This window comes from Lycium ferocissimum, chromosome 9, assembly GCF_029784015.1.
Source record: "Lycium ferocissimum isolate CSIRO_LF1 chromosome 9, AGI_CSIRO_Lferr_CH_V1, whole genome shotgun sequence".
Classification (NCBI taxonomy): domain Eukaryota; kingdom Viridiplantae; phylum Streptophyta; class Magnoliopsida; order Solanales; family Solanaceae; genus Lycium; species Lycium ferocissimum.
The window spans coordinates 54,373,540-54,396,458 of record NC_081350.1 but is presented as its reverse complement, the minus strand read 5'-3'; the positions used below and the strand labels follow the sequence as shown (position 1 = coordinate 54,396,458).

Genomic DNA, 22,919 nt, shown 5'->3' with positions numbered 1-22,919 from the left:
CACCTGAAACTACGCCTGCCAACGTAGGATAAAGATCGGTCCACCCAGTTAGGCGATTCCTTCATATTACCCTTATGGGATTTTGTTGATTGGATCCATTCATGTCATGTTTGTGTCTCATGCCTCGGCAAGGTATGAGATGGCTCAGTTGGTCTGGTTAGAGGCCAGATGCCACGTACTCACGTGGTGGATTACATGTCTATTTTACAAATGCTCTCCCATATATATATATTTGTACAATAATAAAAATAATCATTTAAAAATTTTTTAATATGAAACCAGCTACTTATACTTAACTGCTCTAATTTAATTAAAGCATTTCTTTGTAGTATTACTAGTCCACTATTTGGATCTTCTCCTGTAATTAAAATATGTATTTTATTAGTAAAATTGTATGGATTTGCTCCCATGGATACTAAGTATTGAAATTCCATCGGAAAATCTTCCTTATATGCTTCCCATAGAGCTTTAGCTGATTCTCCTAAAAATGTCTCTAAGTATTTATACATAGTTTCAGCATCTGTATCATTATAAGTTTTTATATAGTCTGCTACTACTATTTTAGAAAATATATCAGAAGACTGTAGTCACGACTTCGAAAGAAATAAAGGTTTAGATAGTAATGCATGTTTCTCTTGTAAATGGTTTCCTAGTAGAGATAAAAGAGCAAAATGTAAAAATTATTTTATAGAAGGATGTATCATGTGTATAGAGAAAGAATTTAAGACAAATATACATAAAGAAGAAAAACATAAAACACTTAAAGATGTTTTACTCATGTTACAACTTGATCGTGCAGTTCATGGTCATGTCCAGGTTTTAGTTACAGTTACCATTTTAGAGTATCTAGTTACAGTTTCAGTTTCATACTACTTATTTTATCCATGTTATTAATTTCGGTTGCCCATTCCCCGAGCACCCTACTTACAACTCTTTCCTTCAGTTTCTTTACTTACAAGTACAATTCAAATGTACTTATGTCCCTTTTGCACGGGGCCTGAATTTTAAGATGCAAGCATTGATTTATAGGATGACGAATCTGCAAGCTGGGACTTCTCGTATCAGCTATTGGTGAGCCCCATTTACTTCGAGGCATTGTCTTTACTTTACGTATTTATGCCATGTTAGACAGTCAGGTACTCTGGGGCCTCGTCCAGTACCAGTTCAGTATTTTAGACTCATGTCAGAGGTTTCATAGACTAGTCAGTGGGTCATGTTAAGTATTCAGTTATGTTTAGCCATATGGCTACACAACTACATTTTCAGACTATTTTTCGCACTTATGTTTTAAACAAGTATTTTCAATATTATTATGATATCTCATGCTTATTTAAATTTCAAGATTTAATTTGTATTCCGCATCCGTACATGCCCATGTTGATTCAACAAGTTATGTGGTTCACTCGGTCACATGCAGTCAGCCATCGAGTATCGTGTTACGCCCGATCATGATTTGGGGCGTGACAGCTAGCACCCTTTCAAGCATGCTCTCCATCTTAGAACCTCGTTGCTAATTCGATTGACCTTTTGGTGGAACATAGGTTTGGAACTCCTATTTTTGAAATTATTGCGGTTGTTGTAGTTCTCTTGGTTTGAACCACCATAATCGTTTTGCCCATACTGGTTACCTTGCCTCTGCTCAGTACTCCACTGACTTTGGTTTTGGTAACCCCCTTGGTAATTTTGCGTTTGATAACCCCTTTGAGAGTTATTCACATAATTGGCATCTTTGTATTGCATAGGAGATCCTTCATATGGACCCTATAGAGCTTGGTACATCTCTTTCAACAAGTTCTGCACATCTTCAACTGCATTCACTTTCTTAGTTTCCTTTTCATCTAACCTCTTTGTCAGCAAAGTAATGTTGGTCGCAAGCTGGGCCAGGGTATGTTGTCTATCTTGGTTTTCTTTCACAATAGTGTTGATTAACGGAGCCCCATATGCTACACCATCAACACCACCTGAATGCCATTCTTGATTATGAGTAGTCAATTTATCAAGCAATTGAGTGACTCGGGCATATGTCTTGTCCATGAAACACCCACCGGCTACATTATTTGCCGCTAACTATGTCATCGGGTCTAACCCATCAATATATGCTCTGGAAAACCATGATTCATAGATGGCATCACATATTGGTTGAACCTCTCCCAAGCGTTATATAATTGCTCCCCCGTAAGTTGCTTGAACTCATAAATTTTATCACGGATTTTAGCTTTCTTGCTTGGAGGAAACCACTTCTTAAGAAAGACACTCACCAGCTCAGCCCACGTATAAATAGTATTGTGGGGAAACTTCTCAAACCAATCTTTTGCTTAGCTGGCTAAAGATTATTTGTAAACTTCTAACCGAATTAGATCAGGAGTAACAACATTTTGGGTATGTGTCTGCCACACACAAACAAAATTCTTCAAGTGTCGATGAGGGTCATCGTCAGTAGAGTTTCAAAAATACCCCTCAAGCTTGAGCAATTGGTAGATAGTTGCATCAATCTTGCAACTTTGTGGTATTGACCCTAGTTGGAACAATAGCAGATGCATATTCCACCTCTTGCATATAATCCGCAAATACATTATCCTCTTCCTCAACTTCCGGTGCTGGGGGTATTACTTGAACACCCCTACCACCATTTGTTGTACGTCCTCTTCCTCGTCCAGCTATAATCACTGGTTCATAGAAAATAGCAAACAAGGTGTGATGGAATAGAAAAAAACTTGAAGTAAAGCACACACTATTTAGTAATTTCAAATCGTATTCCTCGGCAACTGTGCCAAAATTTTGATACACTCAAATTACACCTACTAAATGGCGTAAAGTGGATGTTATCAAATATAGTAACCCAACTGGGTTAGAGTCGAATCCCACAGGGAATAGGGTGTGAAAAGGTTACTAATGTAGTGGAGTACTTACTTGTGGTTTAATTTCGTATTTCGGCAAGTTTGTAAAAGAGTGTTGTGTTTACTAGCCATTTGGATTTGATTGTAATTAATTGGAATAAAGAAACCAAGGTTGTGTCCATTTTAGATGAAGTGTAATGCTACGGGTGTTAATATGATATACTTCTAATGGATTGTTGTACGGATGCACTTAACCTCTAATTGACTTCCTAATATTTTCCAATTGTTAGAAAGTATTTCTCTTTATGATTTTTGTTACACCTCGTAGTTTTGTACGGTGAGATTCGTTAGGAGTTAGTTGTCCTAATTGCGGACACTGGAGTTATCTTCTAAGATATATGCGATTATATGTGCCTATTTTATGGTTATGAGGGTTTAAGTTCATACAATAAGTTATGGAAGGATTTGAGAACAAGCAAATTAAGGAAATTAAGTTAGTCGGAACTTTGGGAAAACTTGGCCGAATTTTGGACAGGATTTTTGGTCCAACTTGAGAGAGGTATATCTCCTAGAATATGAGGATTTTTGGTGTGTGTTTTCTTTACAAATTGAATTTCATTGAGTCTAGTTTCCAACGCAACAAACCGCTCGTCAATATGACATCGGAGTAGAAAGTTATGGGTGTTTTAAGACAGAATGTTTGGGCAGAGAAATTTGACGGTTCAGTTTGACGGACCGCAAAACTTTCTGCGGTCCGTCAAATGGAATTTTTCCCACCGTAAAACAGTTCCAGTGAGGCCATTTTGGTGGGTCCATTTGACAGAGCGTCAAATATTCTGCGGTCCATCAAAGTGGCCGCAAAAAGTAAGTCGGTGGCCGATCTTTTTTTGTTATAAATTCATTCCAAGGTTCATTTTTCACCATTTCCACCTCAAAAATTCGTCCAAGTACTCTCCAAAGCCCTCTCCTCAAGTTCATATGCTAATCAAAGCCAAACCCAAGAGGATCAAGAGATTCAAGTGCTAAAAAGCTCACTAGGTTAGTAAGTATCTCTTTGGAATTGAAGTTGGAGTTTTATCCTAGTGAAGTAAATTGATCCAAAGCTTGCTCTTGTATGATTAAGGTAAGTTTTCACATCTATTGCATATTGTTGAGGTTGTTTGGTTGTTATACAATTTGGTTGAAGGAGGAAAGTGAAAAGAAAGTTCAATTATGAATTTGATAATATTTTGAGCAATAAATTTACTTGAGTTATAATTGTCAGAATGTGTTGTGTATAATCTTGTTATGAGGGGTAATAATAATGATAAGGAAGTGTTGTATACAAGTGTATAAAGAGTTGTGTTGAAATTATTGTTATGGGTTGATTATGAAAAGGAGTTTTGGGATTAAATGGAGCATAAATTGAATGTAATCTCTTGAGTATGGGATTGTTGATGTTGCTATTGTTGTTTGGGATTTGTTTTTGAATTTGGTAGAAGTAGATGAAATAGGAGAAATGCTGCCCAATTTTCGCTAGCTCACAAATTACTCTAGTTTGTCCTTATGAGAGTTTTCAAGGCTTAACTCTAGTATGAATTATCTTGAATGTAGATTTGCGAGCTTGGGAGGAAAAACGTTAAGTAGTTAAGAAGACGAAAAAGGTATGTTAAGGCTATCCCTTTATTTCTAAAGGCATGATTCGCTTATTGTGAACCCATATATGATATCCGTAATGTCCTATTTCTAAGAAATGCTAGAAGCTCATGATTCTCAAGGTTCTTATGATATTGTTGATAAAAGTTCTCCATGATGATGATGATTTTATTTCTAGAGTTACCAAAGCTTATAGTTCTTGATGTTCTCATGATATTATTGAGCTTGTTCCATGATTATTGATTTTATCATTGTTGTTGATCTCACCTTATGATAATTGTTCTTTCAAGGTGAGATATGATGATGATGATAGATTCATAATGATATCGGAGGTTTACCGACCTTACGTCACTCCGATAGAGTTGTAATGCTTCCTTTGGATACTGTATGTTATATATATATATATATATATATATATATATATATATATATATATATATATATATATATATATATATATATATATATATATATATATGTGTGTGTGTGTGTGTGTGTGTGTGTGTGTGTGTGTGTGTAGCTATTTTTTGACACTGAGCCTATATGGCCGGGTATGATAACTAGTATGCACACCACTATAGTTGGGTACGGACAACACCGAGTCTTATTATGGCCAGGTACGGGTGACACCGAGCCTATATGGCCGGGTACGGTATCATTATAAATGTATATGTATGAAAATATTTCTTTAGAGAAAGGTTAAGTATGCATGACAGCCGCCTTAAGAGGTATTTAGAGGTATAGATTGATCTCCGTATCTTATGTTATCTTCATGTTTTCATTATGTTGCTATTCATGCCTTACATACTCAATACATTATTTGTACTGACGTCCTTTTGTTTGTGGACGCTGCGTTCATGCCCACAGGTAGACAGGAAGATGGACTAGACCCCTAGGCTGCTTCATCAGCAAGTGTACAGGAGCGCTCCATTTGTTCTGGAGCTACAGTTGAGCTGGTACTATTCTTCTGTGTATATATGGGCACGACGGGGTCCTGTCCTGTCTTTATGATGTTATGCACTCCTCGTAGGGGCTCGTAGATAGATGTATGTAGCTAGATATCCTATAACCTCCTCGGTTCATATTTTCTTGTATATCATTATTGACAGCCTTGCCGGCTTGTGTATATATGGGCATAGTTGATGATGATCATATAGATGAGCTATTGTTTTGTGCATTGATGCCCTTATAGATTATGACAATTATGAGTTAGCCATGTGGTCCCCCTAGATGTGATTAAAAGAAGTATGCTAAGAGGTGCTCGGTAGGTTAGCTCCGGGTACCCGTCATGGCCCTCCGGTTGGGTCATGACAATCTTTCCAAATATTAAATAGTTGATATGAAGAACGGTTAATATGTGCCAAGTAAATTCCTCTTATTCTTAAGTGAATTTATTAAACGTGGGTCAACGCCCGGAGTTCTTGTTACTTATCCCTACCAAACCCTAACTCACTTTCCCAAGTAAAATAAGGTTTTATGGCTTAAGTTAATGTTTGCAACCATTATCTAACATTGAAGAATAAAGAAGAAGTAAACCCTAACAACCCATTATGCATATATCAATCACATAACACTCATCATTGAGTTCACAACCTTAGTATAAAATTTAGCTACTCATAGTAATTAATGCAAAAACAAGTTATTAAAGAAGTCAGTAGTGCTTACAATTGAATAACGAAGATGAAAAGTAGTATTCTTGTTCTCAAAAGCTTCAAAACTATGCAGTAATCAATGCTATGAAGTCAAGGAATAAAGTCAAGCAGTCAAATCTAAAATCAAAACCCTAAAAGTGTATTTAAAGCCTCCAAAAGTTGTGTACAAAAACTGGACAAAAATACCTCGTCGGCACGTCTGCATCGCCTATGCCACCGCATTTGGTGATATGCGACACATTTCACTTTTTTCTGGACGCAGATCACAGTTAGAATGCGGCTCCTGGGGAGCATCTATGCATCCTCTTCATATGCGTCGCATTCCCTTCCGCATTTCAACTGCAAAATTTCATGAAGTTTCTGTTTTCCATTTGCGTTTGCCACTGCATTCGTACTTGCCTATCCGCAACGCATTTCAGTCTTTTTTTCACTTCACTTTGACTTTTTTGCTTGTTCTTGGCTTTTTGGTCCTACTTACCTGAAACATAAAAAAAATACATAAAAATGACAAAAATTACTTAAAAACAAGTAAAACTTGTCATCAAAAGGCATCAAATGTGCCATAATTCTATGGTGCATCACTACCTTCTAGGAAAAAAAAGCAAAAACGTTAGGTTTGATGAAGACTGTGAGTGTCTATATTTGAGCTTGGAATGGTGTTTGAGAGTGTAAAAGTGTTTAGGAAGGTTGTATCAGATTATGGTATAAAGTATAGGAGGCAGTTGAATGCTAGACCTAATGAGAGCCATAGGGCAAAGGTTAAGCGTATAAATAAGAAGTGTAAGTGGTTGTTGTATGCTAAACTTGATAGGGACTCATGTGATTTTACGGTGAGGAACTACCATTCTATTCGCAAGTATTCCCTTAAACAAGAACAAGATGTGTAGTTCTAAGCTAATAGCTAGAAAGTTTAAGGACAGAATTATTTCACAACCTTACATAAGGATCTGGGAAATTCAAGATTTGGTAAGAGAAAAGTTGGGTCTTTATGTTGGTAAGATTGTGTGTTACAGGGCTAATCAGAGGGTTATGATGGAATATATGGGTGATTGGAATTTGGAATTTTTCAAATTATGTGACTATGCAGACATGATCAAGCAAACCAATCCAAGGACTAGTTGATGGGTTAAAATTGACAAGGAAACTGCATCTGGGAAAAAGCTATTTATGTATTTCTATGTGTGCTTCCAAGCCTTCAAGCAAGGATGGTTGGATGGGTGAAGAAAAATAATTGGATTTGATGGTTTTTTCTCAAAGGGGCTTATAAAGGTGAGCTATTAGTAGCTGTTGGGAAAAATAGGAACAACCAAATGTATCCTATTGCATGGGCACTGCTGGATACAGAGAAAAAACATAGATGGAATTAGTTTATAAGGTACTTGATTGTTGATCTGAATTTGGGAACTGGTGAAGGTTTGACTGTAATGTCAAAGATGCAGAAGGTACTAATTCTCATCTTTTTATTTTAATTTTCATTTTGCTACTTACTAATTTAGTATGTTAAGATGCTTCTTGATACTGTACACTTGTTTGTATAGGTACTTATTTCTGTCTTGTTGGAGTTGCTACCAAATTCTGAGAGAAGGATGTGTGCTAAACATATATGGAGTAACTGGCCAAAAGAGTGGAGAGGAGAAGAAAGAAGGAAGCAGTTTTGGAGATGAACAAAGGCCAGCTTTGAAGTCAAGTTTCAAGAGGAAATGGATGCAATGACTAGACTGGGTAAGAAGGAAATAACAGAGGATTTTATGCATTATGGTGCTAAAACCTGTTGTAGGGATTTTTCAAGTCTCATGCCAAATGTGATGTAGTAGAAAATAACACGTGTGAGACTTTCAATTCTTGAATCTTAGCTACTAGACATAAATCCATTATCATCATGTTAGAGGAAATCAGGCATAAAATGATGAACAGACATGTAGACATGATCAAATTTGCTGACACCTGGATAACAGACATTGCACCGATGGCAAGAAGAATACTATATGATAATAAGGCACATTCTAATAGGTGTAAAGTTCAGTGGAATGGGGTAAATGTTTTTGAAATTAGAGATGGGGTTTATACATTTCTTGTCCATTTGGACAAGAAATATTGTGACTGTAGGCTATGGATGTTGAGGGTTATTCCTTGCCCTCATACTGTTTGTGCATATTATTACTTGGATCAAGATCCTGATGAACATATAGAGCATTGGTATAGTAGAGAAACATTTCTAAAGTCTTACATTCATTTCATCCAGCCTATCCCTAATATGACAATGTGCCTAAGACTACAAACCCATCAATAGATCCTCCAAAGCCAAGAAAAATGTCAGGCAGACCAAAGAAGAAAGGCTACAAACCCATCAGTAGAGCCTCCAAAGCCAAGCAAAATGTCAGGCAGACCAAAGTAGAATAGAAGGAAGGATAAGGATGAGCCAAAAAAGTATGGTAAGATGTCAAAAAAAAGTGTCAATTTAACCAGTTTAAGATGCAAGCAAGTTGGTCATAACAAGACTAGGTGTCAAAGAACAGTAAGTACAAATTCATTTGTAAATTTCTTGACTTTGTGGTAAGTCTAATCCTTTTAACTTAGTCATTTTCATTTGTAAATTCCTTGTATAGCATTCTCAGCCCACACCCTCAACTGGAAGGCGAAGGAATCAAACTCATCCAACTCAACCAAGCTCTATTTGTGGTGACGCAGGATCTGTGCCAAGAGATACCCAAAGTGGCACTCAAACAGCAGTAAGTATAGATTCAAATATTTATTTAATTGTACTGTTTATACATATTGGTTTAAATGAAATTTTTCTTGTCATTTGTGTTATATAACCTAGAATGAGGGGTCCTTCACAGCCTACTGCCAGTCAAACTTATGCAACTACACAATCAAGCTCACTTTGTGGTGACGCAACAACTGTGCCAACAACTCAACAAAGGAGGGTGCAAGTTGGGACTGGTAGAGGAAGGGGGAAAAAGAGAGGTAATACAAGGGGAGTACCATTTGTTAGTGTAAGAGAGGAAGCTTCTTCTAGTTAATTTCCACCTTTATCAAGCCACAAAAGGCTCTACAGTTCTACTAGTTTTGCTGCTACTAATGCAAGAAACAAGAGGCCTACAACTGGTTTCCGTGTATTGTCATGACCCAATTTGACTAGTCATGAAGACACCAACTCCCCTGAGTCAGTAAGCCATCCGATAGTTCATTTTAAAAGAAAAAAGAATGATAATAAAGACGAAAGAGCATACAAGTCACTTTTTTAAGTCTTGAAGCCTTTATAAATCATAAGTGTGGAATTAACGGTCCATCAAACCCCCAAATCTAGTGTCACAGTAGTGGAACTCACTAAGATAGAATAATACAAGTCTGAAATGTAACCGAAATGTCTAGAAATGAATAGACAATAAAACAAGATATAAGAGAATCCGGTGCCACGACTCCCATAGTGTCTCACCCTGAACTCTCGATGGTAATCTCCTCAGCATCCAGAAAACTCTCTAACAGCACTGGTAGCCAGCACAGAATCTACACACAAAAAGGTAGAGCAATTGTAGCATGAGTATAAAAACAACGGGTACTCGGCAGCATCGTCGACTGACCCTAGATAAAACAAAGACGAGGGTTGGTCTTTGAATACTAATACTACACTTAGCCGTGATTAGTCCGAGATACATAATAACACGAAAGATCAAGTATTTGACCCATAAAGACATTAAACAATCCAAAACAGTCTAATCAGCAAGAATTATCGATAATAGTTAAAGTATGAATGCAATGCAAGGCCTTTCTTTCCATTACCCAGTACATACATACGAACATTAACGAATCGTGACCCATAGGGGACTCGCGAGATCCATATACCACCCGAAATATTAGATCTCCCAGATCACATCGGGTCCTTAGCCACATTTGGCCCTAAATCTCTTTGTCACATTTGGCCCCAAATCTCATAACTTAGCCCCATAGGCTCCATACACTTGTCTCTTAGCCAATCGTCTCAAAATCATCATCACTCCGTCCAAAACCAGTTTTTTCCATAGACACAATTGTATCGTCAATAATAATAGGCATGAGATACAAAATAAACATGAATATGACATGCAACATAATAAGAAGCAGGATTATGCAACGAAGGTTATAGTTAGATTAGCATAAGTCATAAAGGTCCCACCTTAGCTTCTTATTCACTTTTAACAAGAATTTAGGAGTGATGCACCACACACATATCAAAGAAGACTGGCATATAATCAAAAGACAGAGAGCACGAGCTTCAGACCGACTATACAATTTAAGTACACAATTACCTATATCATGGCACCGGTACCCGATACAAGTGCTCGTCACCTCACGAGTATCGGGACCCCTTACTAACCCTATTATCCCTCTTAATTAGGTTCATTTAAACCAACCACGATGCTCTATATAAGGTACAAAGTCTCAATTTGTCTGGAAATAGGAGTTCGAATCACAAAGACCGCTTGCCTTTTTATGCGGCCTCCGAATGGTCCTAATCTGGTCAAATATGGACTATACATTAGAACACGAGTCTATCGGTACCCATATTGACATAGTATAAATACGGACCCAAAACGATACCCAAAATAGGATTCCGAGTCAAAAAGGACAAAATAGGAAATTTAGTCCCAAAATAGTCTACCCATGATCTATAGAACCTAGATACCAAAAATCAATCAAATCCATCCACTAAATCATGCTTAATTAAAGAATCTCCAAATTTAAGCCTAGGGTTTCAAATCCCTAATTTACCTCTCTTAAATCAAGAATCTTAGCTTAAAAAGCTTTACTAAACTATGGGTTAATCATAAATAGATGGTTAGAATCTTACCCACAAGATAACCCTTGCACAATCTCTCCAAGTCTCCCAAATATCGAGCTTCTAAGTGAAAATATGAGCATGGAAGGTCTAGGTTCGAAGTTAGAACTAAATATTTGATTCCTACCCATCGATCTCGCAGATGCGGCCAAGGGCTCGCATGTGTGGCCTTCACATGCGTCCTTTTCCTCACATCTGCGAAATCTCATTAAATCTCTCAGGTCCACAGATGCGGACCAAACGCCGCAGAAAGGACCACGCATCTGCGGGGCAAGTATCGCAGATGTGACGCATCAAACACCAGCAAAATCTGATGTTTCACTCATTCGTCCCGAGACTCATCCGGAACCTCCTAAATATAAACCAATTATGCAAACCACTCTAAAAACACGCTACAAACTCATCCGCCCTTGGAATTTCGAAAAGAGATCATCTTGACCCGGTAAACCCCGAACCCCAAAAACTAACTTTCTAACCAAAAGACCAAAATGCTCCCGAGCTCCTCAAGAACCGAAACTTTACCAAGTTATAATCGACATTTCAAACCTAATGGAATTGATGAAATGCCCAAAAAGTCTCATTTACCCTTGTTGTTGACTTTAGTCAACCCAACACTTGAGAATTCTCAAAAACTCCATTTTCTCACTCCAAATACATCCAAATGCCTCAGGAGTCATGCCTCATCCCCACAAGTCAAATACACTCTAGAGAAGCTAGAGGGAGGGTCTACAGGGATAAAATAGGCAAAATAGTAAAACAGTCAAAACGATCTAACCGGTAGTTACATGTATACTCTGATCCTACTACTGGAACCCAAGTGTTTAAGATAAGTTAAAATAATTGGATCTGTCTATAGTTTTGATGAATAAAAATTAGCACTTTGTTTTAAATCTAATATTTTCATCTGTTATAGCCTAGTACATTAAGTGAGAGGGTTCGACATAGTGGAACAAAGTTGAAGGGTGCTTCACCAACCAATATAAATATTAGATATAAACTTCGTTCGAAATGGTAAGGTCAGATACGTATCGCTTCTCTCACTTGTGCAACAAATGGGAGCCGACAAGAGAAACTAAAAGGATGCATCAGTAGCAACTAGATAGATCTTCATCAAATGGAACCTCCAAGAAGTAGTTCATCTAGGACTTTTGTTATGGTTTTTCTCTATGTAAACTGCAACATTTATTTAGGGTCTTTGAACACTTTACTCTCAGTTTGATCTAATGTGTTTTGACTATGTAAACTGTAGCAGTGCTTTGAAAATCTGCTGCTGTCTTTTTGTTTATGTAAACTGCAGCAACACATTAGTAATAGGAAGCAGTGCCATTATCATATGCAACAGTACTTTTGAGCTCAGTTTAGCGAAATTACACACACACATATATATCTTGTGTCCTGTCTATTTTGACTCTTTTTAGTTGTGGTTTTGTTGAAACCAAGTGACTCAAGTGATATGCAACAATACTTTTGAGCTCAATTAGAGCAGTTTTTAGTTGTGGTTTTGTTGAATGTTGAAACCAAAAGACTCAAGTGAATGAGAAAACCAACTAAAATAAATGACAGATCAAGTGTACACAAACAAGGCCAATCTCAATTTCAATAGCAATAACATGTCTTACAATGAGGTGATTTGGTACAAAACAAGGCAAGCTAAACAAAACACTCCTACAACACTAATTAAAAACATAATTCTTACTACACAACAACAAAGACAATTTTGCAGCTAATAAATAGAGAACAACAATCACAAGCCTATTGAATTTGGCTTTTGCACAGTCCCTTTCTTGTTTAATTTGCTTCAATTTGTGTTTCAATGCATCTATCTTGTCTACATTTTCCTTCAATTTGTGTTCCAATTTATCCCTCTCTTCTTCACCCTCTTTAATTTTCTCCTCTAGTAGCTCAGCCTCTGGAGAAGGATCAATCCATCTAAAAGAAACCACATCCACCTTTCTCCTACAAAACCACGAAACAATGAGGAACATCAAGAAATTACCTGAAAAAAATCAGCTTTTCAATTTTTGAAAGCAATTACTCACTTTTGGAGTTTTGCAACCAAAAAATCTCTGACTTGGGTTCGATGGAGTTCTCGAAGTTCTCGTATGAAAATAACCACCGCAATTACAAATATCATATTCATCGACAATCACTGAATTTTGTGACATCATTTACACTGAAGAAGATGAATATAGAAAAGAAAGAAGAAATGATGAAGAAGAACGAAATAAGAGAGATAGAGAGATATATATATAGAGAGAGAGAGAGAGAGACGAGAGAAATGGTGAAGAGAGAAATGTTGAAGATGGTGAAATGGGCTAATTTGAGGATTTAGGGTTTTTAATTTGGGGGAAATTATTCACCTTTGGGGGGTAATATTAATGTTTGGGAGAGATTACCGTTGGAGCCTGCCACATAAGCTGCAAAAATACTCTTTCACGCGCCCAAGTTACAAGAAATGCAGTCTATGGGCCATGTAGGCAAAAAGTGTTTAATTCGTACAAACCCGTAGTGGTTTAGGTGTTCAATTGGAAAAAGTCTGAGTTGAGGTGTCTAGATGGAATCTGCAAACAAGTTTAGGTGGCCGCGGATGACTTAAGCTTATTGATATTTCTAAGTCAATTTATTGAACACACGAGACCTCCCATTCGATAGTAATTTAACCCAACAATCATGAAAAATATCTACAAATAACTTGAATGGATGGCCACTAGATGAGTCTGTTGAATGGTGTTGTAAAAGATTGGATATGGTACTACTGAAAAAGAGTCACATACTTGTAGCCTTCTATTTACAATAGCTTACGACATACATGTTATGACACCATTCAGGCATTCACTGCACAACAACATAGAGACTATATTTGTAGAGTGAATGCAAAACTGCTCACATTGAACTAAAAACGCGTTCATGTGTGCAAATTCCACATTATGCCTCTTTAATGACCCGAACTTGGTCATTCCAAATTTACAGACTTCTTCTTTCATACTTTTGCAACAAGCAAGTTATAGGTGTCGCAGATCCCACAACAGTAACATGGGCATAGAGAAAATCAAGGAAAATCAAATTGGAAATCCATGGCACAAAAGGTTGCATCTCCCCAAGTAGTCAAATTTTCCACCATTTATGTGCATGCCCTCATAATAGATCACCTTTGGCGTTCTTCGGGACTCCCGGTGTAAGGATCTCGTTAGAGTTGTATAGGCTCTAATACCATATAAACAATTGAAGAAGTGATAGAAACCTGTAAGTATGATTGAAGACATCAACTGGTTTAAATAGACGTTACATCAACTATCAACTAAGAAGACTCCTTGAAGTAGGAGACTTTTGTTAATAAAGATTCTAACAAATTACTCTAACCGAGTAAGACCTCGTAGAGTCTATCTAGATAATAATATATGTATAAGAGAAAAACATATATAAAATACCAAATCAGAGGACTTCTAATGATAGGAACTACTCCAAAGTAGCGTTCCAATAATGTTAAATAATCAATTATCTAAACTATTAGATGATCGATATAGTAATAGTCCTAGTAATGATAACTTCCAACTAATTGTGTTATAGATTTGGCATTTTATTTACATGAATCCTCCACTGCCTCAGGTAATTTATATTTTTACTAGCTTAAAATATAAACAGACTCATTCTTTTCAATATCTTATACTTATTGAAATTATTGGAAAAGAAAAATATGCTTAGCAGAGCATCGATAGTTATTATAACAAAAACTATGAAAACTAAGATAATAATAGTTACAATAACTAAAAGATCGACACTGTGGTTAAGCTGAATACCTGAAGTCCTAAAATCAAATCTTACTCGAACTTGTCTAAAAGTGATTATTTCTTCTTCTGTAATTCCTTTGACTTCGCAGTTTTTTTCTCCTTCACATAATAATTTTATGTTCCAGTTCCTCAATGATTCTAGCAAGCCATTTCAGATTTTCAGTAGAGACCATAAAATACACTATGGATAATCCAATACATAGTCGCTTCCATATCCCATCAGAGCAGCTTTCCAAAAATCATTGAGAAATTCAAAATTGCTTTCTTGATCGTCTAGCATAGATACATAATAATTTATCTCTGATACCCGATCATTACTGCAAGCTTCCGAAACTGGGAATCCACGTAATCCATCATTACCTTCATATGAATTGTTCTGAAATGTAGCAAATTGACGTCCTTTAGGGATGCATCCTTCAAGATGATTGTGTGAGAGATTTAAAACTGCAAGATATGTAAGATCAAAAGCAAGTTGTTCTGGTATCTCTCTCAAAAACTAGTTGAATGAAAGGTCCAATGATTCGACTATACACAAACTTCCAAGTGATGTTGGTATATGACCCTGCAACCCATTATGAGACAAATTCAACACCCGAAGCGCAACGAGATCTCCCAGAACACTAGGGATGTGTCCTTCAAATTTGTTATTTGAAAGATTGATAGTGATGTAGAGAAACAAGATTGCAACAACTTCAAGCTCTAATCCATTTGTTACAACAGCTACCGAGTCTTGGTAATATTCATCTCCTTCATCACTTGGTGCGTTCATTGTTTGATCAATTGTCTTCATGGCTTTCAAATGTCGAAATAGACTCGTTGGTAAGTTTCTCGTGAAGGCATTGTAAGAGAGATCTAACATCTGAAGTTGAGTAAATATGTTTTCAATCGTTAGAGTTCTAATGGACCCATGCAACTTATTGGATCTCAAGCTTAGAGCTTGCAACTTTGGCAGAGTTCCCAACCACGTGGTGAATGTGTCGTTGAGGTAATTATCTCCTAAATCAACAACTTGCAATTCTTTGCAATTGGCCAAAGATTGAGAAATTTTTCCTTTAGTTTATTGCCATGCAGGTTAAAGCTACTAAGCAAACTTTCAATACTGAAGGTTGTTGGAAGAGCTGCAGAAAGATTGTTGTGGCGCATATCCAAAATCTCGAGGGCATCGATATTATCCAAACATTGAGGAATTGAACCATTCAAGATGTTTCTTGCCAAATCTAGAATCTTTAGGGATGCCAACATGCAAATAGACAAAGGGATCTCTCTAATGAGATTATTATGTGATATCAAGAAGACTGTTGTGGAGATTGGTGGTATAGCTAGTGAACCTTGAAGAAAATAAAATCATAAATCAATAAAATCTACAAATTGAAGAGGAATTGAGTCAATATTTGTCAAAACGTTGAGGGGTAAGTTAAGACGTCCCATTGAAAGCATCCTATTAGACCATGCCCAATCAGGAATTCTCCCCTGAATCTTATTATTTGAAAGATCTAACTCCCCAACATACAATGCGGATCTCAAAAATTTCAATTCATGTACTTCACATGAAGCCAAGGATAAGGACCCTAGAGACTCGGAACAAGTAAATTTGTCTCCGTTTTCATTAGTCAATGAGATACTATTATATGAAAGACCAAGATAACTAAGATGCTTCAGGTTTGAAAATAAGCCGACATCCACACTACCACTAAAATTATTTGATGAAATATCAAGGTACGTTAGATTCACTTGGTTTTGAATTGATTTGGGAACATGGCCTTGCAGATGATTGTCCTGTAAAAGAATAAAGACTAGTGAATTGGACTTGAAGTAATCAAGTTGACCAGAAAAGTCGTTACCAGTGGTGGAAGGGAGAATATATGTAATGGCATAGACCCTGAGAGGTTCCAATTTACAAGAGATAAATAATGAAGTGAAGTTAGATAGCCAAGAGATTCAGACAAATTACCAGAAAATTTCACTAGAGAAATCCAACTTCATGACAGATGCATTGCTGTTCCATTTGATATTTGGAAATAATTAATGAGTTGATCATTGGCATGTAAGGTAAGAATTCTCAAGTTTTGAAAGTGAAAAATACTCTCAGGTAATATCCCATGCAATCTTGTGTTATCAAGCCTCAGAGTTGTTATATGAGAAGATAAATTCAGAGGAATGGTGGAAGAGATGTTCACATTTCTAAGATCAAGCTCTCTTAATTGAGTCAAATTCTGGAGGAACAATATAAAATCATGAGCTGCGAGTCATAGATCAACATCAGTGTGACGAAGAAATCGTAATTTGGAAAGATGAGAGATTTCAGAAGAAACTTGACAAGAAAAATATGAGTGAGAAAGATCAAGATGTGTCAAGCTCGAAAACCTGTCAAATTTAGGTGAGATGCGAGAATTGTGCAAATAATTTCAAGAAAGGTTAAGCCTTTGGAGATGAGAGAGATGGAAGAGGGTGCTATTGGAATCAATCGTCCCAACAAGATGGCTGCAACTGAGGTCAAGCTCAATCACATGGTCTGTGAACTCATCACATATTACTCCATCCCATACACAACAATCTCTGCTCATATTCCATGAACTCGTCTTTGGATAAGATTCTGACAAATATTATATGAGGGATCAACAGTAAGCATATTCTTAAACTTTAGAAGGGCATTGCTTTGATCTTTGCGGCATAGAGATGAACAAAAAGCAATTTGACAGAGACAAAGAAAGAGCGTTAATAAGAATTGTGGTCCAGAGATTAAAGAATTCAGAAGTTGTAATTGAAATCAAGAAAAATCTATGCTTTGTATTGTGCTGAAGTAATGCTCCTACGCTATATATGCAATCTAAAAGACAGATTTGGGTCTATCTATCTATAAAAATAAATTGTTTTGTTTTTTATTTCCTCGTCCTAACACGTTTGTTTTGTTCTCGACTAGATTGTCCAATATCTTGCCTAAAGCCAAAAATCTCAATCAGGATGGCGTTGTGAAGAGGCTATCTTATTTCATATATATACTATCTGTCTTATTGGCCCAATAATTATATTGGTCTAGTCAAGAATAAGATGCCAAATAAGTAGGATCAATGTTACTTTCAAATTATACATGACTTATAAGGAGGTGTTTTATATTATATTAAGATGTTGAATCTGAATACAATATGAATATTAAGATGTTGTATTTAGATCTTAATGCTGACTAATTAAGACGGGTTGTTTCTCAACATCTGAGTAATTAATAAATATAAATTTTAAATAATTTAAATATTATATCCACAAAAATACTAGGATTTAAAGTGGTGGATTATATAGGATGGAGGTGATTGTACGGTAGGAGTGGTGGCATTGATTGTTGGCCGGTGTTTGTACGATAGTAGTGGTTGACCGTAGTGGATAGTGATGGTCATCGGTGGTGATGATTATACCTGTTTGAGAGAGAGAATAGACCCATATTTTAATACTAAATTAGTATATACATATAAAACAAATAAGGAATTGTTTTGGTTGTTTGAAACCATCATCATATTTTGAGTTGATTATTTTGGTGTACAAGGATCAAAAGTTACTTGAAAATGGAATTCTCATGTTAAGAACAATATACCAAATGATTAATATTAGTAGCTTTTAATACCTACTTTCAAAACTAATTTTGTGTTTTTTTTTTTTTTTTTCAGGTGCACAAGAGGGGAACTTGAAAATGTCGACTACTGCACTTTAACATCTCTGTATGAAATACCTACCAAGAGATGCGTAAAAGCTACTAGTATCTAACTTCATTAATAATATAAAGGAAATATAATTTCATTTTAGATTCACCCTCTGATGTTTCACATGAAACCTCGCCTTGTATAGACGTCATACATAGTTACCTTCTAGGTGATACAAAACGTATAAATTCTTTTACCCTCTACGTATATGAAAGTTAAATTCATACAGAGAGCAGTTATAAAGGTGAGTCGTCATAGGATTCTTGACTTTTTTGTCTTGAGTAACTGACTCAATTTTGGTTCAGCTGTTGCTGATAGTTCCTATCATAAGATTTTGATATTTCTAAATCAATTTATTCAACACGAGACCTCTCCTCTGCTAGTAATTTGAAACATCAATCGTGAAAAATATCTACAAAAACCCAGAAATGGTTTGCCACTAGATGAGACCGTTAAATGGTGTTGTCAAAGATTGCATTTGATAATACTGAAAAGAGTCACATGTAAAACTATTTACAAAAGCTGTGCAGGAGTAGTGCGTTGATATTTAGCTGCCCAGAGAAAGGTTTCAAAAATGATTTCCTGTTAAAAAATGTTTAGTTGCTCTATGGCTCTTTGGAAGGTTGGGAATGGCTACACAGCTCTATACATGCTTATTGACAAGCTTTTGGTTTAGTTTAGACTTCTCGAGATCAAGACTGAGAGGATCATTCAAACCAAACGGTGCTGAGAGGGACACCCACGTGAAAAGTTAAACCAAGATAGAAGTATTAGTTTGATGTCGCGCTAATGTAGAAAATAAAATAATTTGAATTTGTCTTGAATGCTAAATTTACAACTTGTATAGTGATCTGATCCAGGGGGAAAAAGAAATACTTGTCTGATAATCTTCCTAAGGCAAGCAATAAAATAGGGCTCACATATTTAGAAACATACACGTGATTTCTTTTGCTTCAACGTTATGATGCACACACGAGGCATTGAGTAAATCAAAACTCTGCAACTTGCCAGTGATATCGGACTGGAGTTATTGATAGTTTTTGTGAATGGTCAAAACTACCCTTGGTCGTTCTTGGCTTCATCTTTCTATATAATAGAAATAGAAATATCTCTTGGCTGCTTTATAGGTCCTCTACCAGAGAAAATGCTCACGTTCACCAGTTTCTCAGCTGCATCAGGAACAACAAAACTCTTCACTCCAGAACCAACCATTGGAACGTTCCTTCCAGGAGGTCGATATTTTGGTTGTTGGTTAACAGAACGTTGCAGGGATTTATCGTTCCTCGTTGCATCCTGATAACTCATATCCAGCTTCCTTTGTACACCTGTGTTAAAGGGCACCTGTGACTTGACAGTAGAGAAGTTGCCACTAGGTTTAGGGTTGTGCAACAACCCAGACGACCACTTGTACTTCTGTTCCAATGCACCCCTCATCATGCCAGCAGAAGGAGGAGTCTTAGCAACAGCAGCCTTTGCGCGTAGGGATGGAGGTACATAAAAGCAACTCTGGAAGAAAGGATGCTGAAGAGCATCAATCGCCGTCGGCCTCTTACAAGGATCCCATGAACAAAGTGACTTGATTAGGCTAATAGCATTTTCACTGGCAGATGGAACTAGCAAGGAGAGATCTACACCAGCAATCTGTGGAAATTGGTAGTTAATAGCAGTAGCAAGTTCAAGTCCCAGAGCCCAGTCTCTCTTGGTCGGGCTCCCAATGACACTGCATATTTTGTAGATCTCATCTGCTTCACTTGAGCCCGGAAACAGAGGACGAAGACTAAACAACTCAGCCATTATAGCACCCATTGCCCACATATCGACAGCAGGACCATAGATTGGTGACTGGAGAAGAATTTCAGGAGCACGATACCAACGTGTTGATACATATTCCGTATATGGAGGCTGAGAGTTGATCTCCCGAGCAAGACCAAAATCAGCTACTTTAATTGTATCTTTCGTAACCAACAAGTTCTCTGGCTTAAGGTCGCGATGAAAATATCCTTGTCGATGCATGTAAGCAAGTCCCTGAAATACTTGGAAGCACCAATTTCTTACTTCGGATTCTGATAAAAGCTTTGCTCTGTCCTTCATAAGTTGGTATAAATTGCACTCCATGTATTCAAACACGAAGTACAAAATATCATTCTCCCTAACCACTTCCTTGAGCTTCACAATATTCAGATGGTTCATTTTTCTCAGAGACTTGACCTCTCTCAAGTTTATGCATTCTTCCCACGAATAATAATTCTTCTTCATCTTTTTAATCGCAACCACTTCACCAGTCTGTTTATTAAGTGCACGCCAAACATTTCCAAACGTACCATTACCAACTTCCTCAATTATCTGGAACCTTTCCATTTTAGCAGCTTCAATAGCACGTAGGGCTCTTATTTATTGGAGTACAGGGACGACACGCACATAAACAAAGTGGAGTTTTTCTGTCTCAGGATGACTAGTAAAGAAAAAAAAAACACTAAAAGGAACTATGACCTAGCTGATTCAGCCAAAACTGTAACCCGGGAGAGAAAGTGCTGCAGTGCATCTTGATACCACTTCAAAGCTAACCGAGACTCAAACAGCTTAATTCAACAGGTCGAATTATACGCCCAAGTCACAGAACCTTCTTTATCAAAATATTCAAAGGAATAATATGGGTGAAAGACCCAATAATGGCTATATGTAAGAAATTTATCAAACTGGAGAGAAGATGTAGGAGGCTTTACTCAATAACTCTTAAACCCTACTATAATGAAAATAGGTGACAAAGTGTCTCTATTTATAATACTTGAAAACCAAAATAGACTAGGATTAAAAAAACCTATTCCAATATGAATTTGATAAGTAAATCCTAAGTAGATATGGATTAAATAAATACTACTACCAAATACCAATCCTAAATAACTTTGGATTAGTAATCTTGATTGAATTTCAACACTCCCTTTTGTATTAAAACACACCTGATGCAGAGTTGGCCAACTATTCATTCTTTCCTTTACCTACCTAAACTAGCATCGAGATGTGTTTTAATATGACGGGAGTGACAGTTTAGGTAAATAAAGGAAACAATGGATAATTGAGGCATGTAACTCAATAAAAAGTGATAGTCTAGGTGTGTTTTTTACCATTAACTTTATAATTATATACTATATTTTAAAGGTATATAACAATAAGAATAATTGAATTCGTTATACTATACTTTATCATATGTGAATTGTATATTCCGAAAGTATTTAATGTATTTCGAAAGTATATAATGTATATACATACTAGATATTTTGTAAACATTTTTTTTTCTAAATATATATGGATTATAATTTTTTTAAATAAATATTTTCCAACAGTTAATTAATCGCTCCCTGATGTTTCGAATGTGCCTTGTTCGATGTTCTATCAAAATTAAAAGGGGGAGGAGATGAGAAGTGGTTCTGCTAGCAGTGAAGCGCAAAACATTAATAAAGTACTATTTGAGCTTCATTCAAAACTCGGGGGAGGAGATGAGAAATGGTTCTGCGAGCGATTAATAAAGTACTATTTGAGCTTCACTCAAAACTCGTTGCGTATTTTAACTTGTTGTAACAGATAACTTATTTTATTTTATAGGTTACTATACTCGCTTTCTTTATATGTGATACAATAATATATAAATTATTTTACCCTCTACGTATATGAAATTTAAACTCGTAGAGAGAATAGTTATTAGGCGAGTCGGACGTCATGGCATTCTTGACTTCTGTGTCTTCTAGTAACTAACTCGTTTTTGGTTCAGCTATTGCTGGTAGATCCTATTGTAAGAATTTGATATTTCTGAGTCAATTTATTCAACTCACGAGACCTCTCCTTCGACAGTAATTTGACACAATCGTGAATAATACCTTAAAAAAACTTGAATGGCTGGCCACTAGATGAGAGTCCGTTCAATGGTGCTGTAAAAGATTGGATTTGATACTACTGAAAAAGCGGAGTCACGTACTTGCAGTCTTCTATTTACAAAAGCTTGCAACATACATGTTATGAAACCATTCACTGCACAACATAGAGATTATATGTGTAGAGTGCATTCAGAACTGCTCACATAAGAGTTCATATTTGCAAATTCCGCATTATTCCCCTTCAATCATTTAAAGTTTATTCCCAAATTTACAAACTTTTTCATTCCTACTTTTACAAGAAGCAATTTATAGATGCAGCAGTATCCCACAACAGTAACATGGGCATAGAGAAGACCAAGGAAAATCAAATCAGACACCCGTGGCATAAATGGCCGCACCCACCCAAGTAAAGTGATTTCATGGCATCACAGTTAGATCAGCCTTAGCGTTCTTTGGGACTCCCAGTGTAAGGATCATGTTCATTGAAGAACACATCCCCATTAGCAAGACATGTATCCTCTATTTTGAAACAAATGAGGCTAGATTTAGCAACTGATAGGTATCATGAGAAATTGACACAAGACATCCCTAGAAAGAAATTAGGAATCACAATGCATAACGAAATCCGCA

At 36.5% G+C, this 22,919-nt stretch overlaps 1 protein-coding gene and 1 pseudogene across 1 annotated transcript; both read right to left on the bottom strand.

Annotated features, from left to right (window-relative positions):
* Nucleotides 1–14,775: 14,775 nt before the first annotated feature.
* LOC132032069 (receptor-like protein 9DC3) lies at nucleotides 14,776–16,714 on the bottom strand (annotated as a pseudogene).
* A 2,512-nt stretch (nucleotides 16,715–19,226) lies between these two features.
* Nucleotides 19,227–21,631, bottom strand: LOC132031302 (cyclin-dependent kinase F-4-like). Its single transcript, XM_059421211.1, has one exon. The coding sequence runs from the start codon at nucleotides 20,776–20,778 to the stop codon at nucleotides 19,507–19,509; it is 1,272 nt and encodes a 423-aa protein (XP_059277194.1). The 5' UTR covers nucleotides 20,779–21,631; the 3' UTR covers nucleotides 19,227–19,506.
* Between the last annotated feature and the right edge of the window lie 1,288 nt (nucleotides 21,632–22,919).